The sequence below is a fragment of the Penaeus vannamei genome, chromosome 24, assembly GCF_042767895.1.
Source record: "Penaeus vannamei isolate JL-2024 chromosome 24, ASM4276789v1, whole genome shotgun sequence".
NCBI lineage: Eukaryota > Metazoa > Arthropoda > Malacostraca > Decapoda > Penaeidae > Penaeus > Penaeus vannamei.
The window spans coordinates 12,327,651-12,330,150 of NC_091572.1; the positions used below are offsets into that span (position 1 = coordinate 12,327,651).

Here is a 2,500-nt window from a genome sequence, read left to right on the forward strand (position 1 = left end):
ATATATATATATATATATATATATATATATATATATATATATATATATATATATATATATATATATATGTTTATTTTCTTATCTATTTCCAGGATATATGGTTTTTATGATGAGTGTAAGAGACGATACAACGTCAAGCTGTGGAAGACTTTCACTGATCTCTTCAACTGTTTACCGCTGTGTAAGTCTGACATTTTTTTAACATATTTCAAAAATCATTCAGATCCGCTTCGAACATAGGAACAGACATTAAGATGAATCCCTATTTGTAGAAACTTCTGGGTGAAATTGGCAATAGAACTAATGGCTGAAAATAACACAAGTAAATGAATAGCAGAAAGATGTGTTTGTGATAAAATGTCAGACAACCCATCATACACAAAATAAGGTTAATCTAAGAGTGGACAATTTCTCAGCCAAATTCATTGTATACTCAGATCTAATTCTGTCTTTCAATCACATAGATATGCAGTAGTTCGTCTCTTCAAGTAATAATTAACCCAAGTCGTCTTCTTGCAGCTGCACTCATCGAAGGAACCATCTTGTGTATGCACGGGGGCCTCTCGCCTGACTTGCAGAGCCTTGAGCAGGTAACTTGAGATTCGTTAGTTTATTTTGGTGAGAACTTTGCATATGTGTTTAGTTTTCGTTGTTTTTTTTCCTATTCAGAGAACTTTTTTAGTTGTTTAAATGTTGTACATGATAGATATGATTTAGGATCTCTAGTGTTGTCTCTCCCCACTTCTCTCTCTCTTACACTCCTTCCATCTTCTTCCTTCCTTCCTTCCCTCCCTCCCTCCCTCCCTCCCTCCTTCCTTCCTTCCTTCCTTCCTTCCTTCCTTCCTTTCTTCCTTCCTTCCTCCCTCCCTCCCTCCCTCCCTTCCTCCCTCTCTGCATCCCTCCCTCCCTCCCTCCCTCCCTCCCTCCCTCCCTCCCTCCTTCCTTCCCCCCTCCCTTCCTCCTTCCCTCCCTCCCCCTTCCCCCTCCCCCTTCCCCACTTCCCTCCCTGCTTCCCTACCCTTCCCTCCCTCCCCCCTCCCCCTTCCCCACGTCCCTCCCTCCCCCCTCCCCCTTCCCCACGTCCCTCCCTCCCCCCTCCCTCCCTCCCTCCCCTCTCCTTACCCCCTCCCCACGTCCCTCCCTGTTTCCCTACCCCTCCCCCCTCCCTCTCTCCCTCCCTTCCCCCCTCATTCCCTCTTCCCTCCCTTCTTCCCCATCATGTAACCTGCCTTCCCTACCTCCAGTTACGTAACATCGAGCGCCCTCTCAACGTGCCCGACTCCGGCCTCGTGTGCGACCTTCTGTGGGCTGACCCTGATGAGGTAAGCGCGGGCATTTTATTTATTCACTTACTCAATCATTCATTCATGTATTAGGTTATTCATCGATTTATTTATTTACTTATTCATGTATTTATTCAAGTATCCGTTTGTTTATTAATTTATTTAGTTATTTATCTATTAATGTGTTCACTTATTCATTTATCTATTCATGTAATCGGTTATTCATTAGTTCATTCATTTGATTATTGATTTGTTTATTCATGTATTCGGTTATTTATCGATTTATGTATTTACTTATTTATGTATTTATTCATGGATCCGTTTGTTTATTCATTTATTTAGTTATTTTTCTACTAATGTATTCACTTATTCATTTATCTATTCATGTATTCGGTTATTTATCAGTTAATTCATTTAATTATTGATTTGTTTATTTATGTATTTGGTTATCTATCAATTCATTTATTTACGCTTTTATCTATCTGTGCGTGTGTGTTTGATTACTTATGTAATTACTTAATTCTTGGCGTAGTATTGACTCGAGAAACATTTGGTAGCTAATTTCGTTTTAGAATGGAAGTATAAGACGTTTGTTATCAAAATTAGATAGACTGATAGCTGGGCAGGTAAGTGAAAATAATTGGGTAGATAGATTGATATATAAAGTATCTGACAGATAGACAGGTAAATAGATAGAGGTTCAACAGAATCAGCAAATGTAATATCCTTGAACACCACAATGGTCTTGCTTAAACAGCGATGACGTCACACGAATTCGGTGGGCTAAATCTAAGGCAAAAACACCGAGAAAGGCAAGATGCGGGCGCCGTGATATCAAGCCGCGGCGGTGGTTACGAAACTCCAATTAGCCTGAAGGAAATCAGATCCCATAAAATTTAACCCTCAGCAAAAATAAAAAAATAAAATAAAAAAGGGATGGCTTTAGTTAGTAAATATATTTACCCATCAGCTTAAGTAAGTGTTTGATCTTTCCCTTGCTTAGTTATTAAAATTATTTCAACTTGAAGTTTTACAGATCTTAGTGAAATGAGGAGAATAAACACCGTAGATTTAATTATTTATTTGGCGCGGTCACTATTGAAATGGGAATAAAGATCACAAATTGATTATGTGAAATTGATATGGCGATTATGAAAGTGAGGACGATAATAATGTGATAATACTAATGGTGATGCTTATGATGTTAATGGTAATTA

General features: G+C 38.7%; 1 protein-coding gene across 1 annotated transcript in view; it reads left to right on the plus strand.

Moving 5' to 3' along the window:
* LOC113804458 (uncharacterized) overlaps positions 1 to 2,500 on the plus strand; it is a 29,811-nt gene that overhangs the window by 25,408 nt on the left and 1,903 nt on the right. Inside the window, exons 4-6 of the mRNA XM_070138393.1 lie at positions 93 to 181; positions 520 to 590; positions 1,245 to 1,322. Coding sequence (XP_069994494.1) covers positions 93 to 181; positions 520 to 590; positions 1,245 to 1,322 — 238 coding nt within the window. The remainder of the gene's footprint in view (positions 1 to 92; positions 182 to 519; positions 591 to 1,244; positions 1,323 to 2,500) is intronic.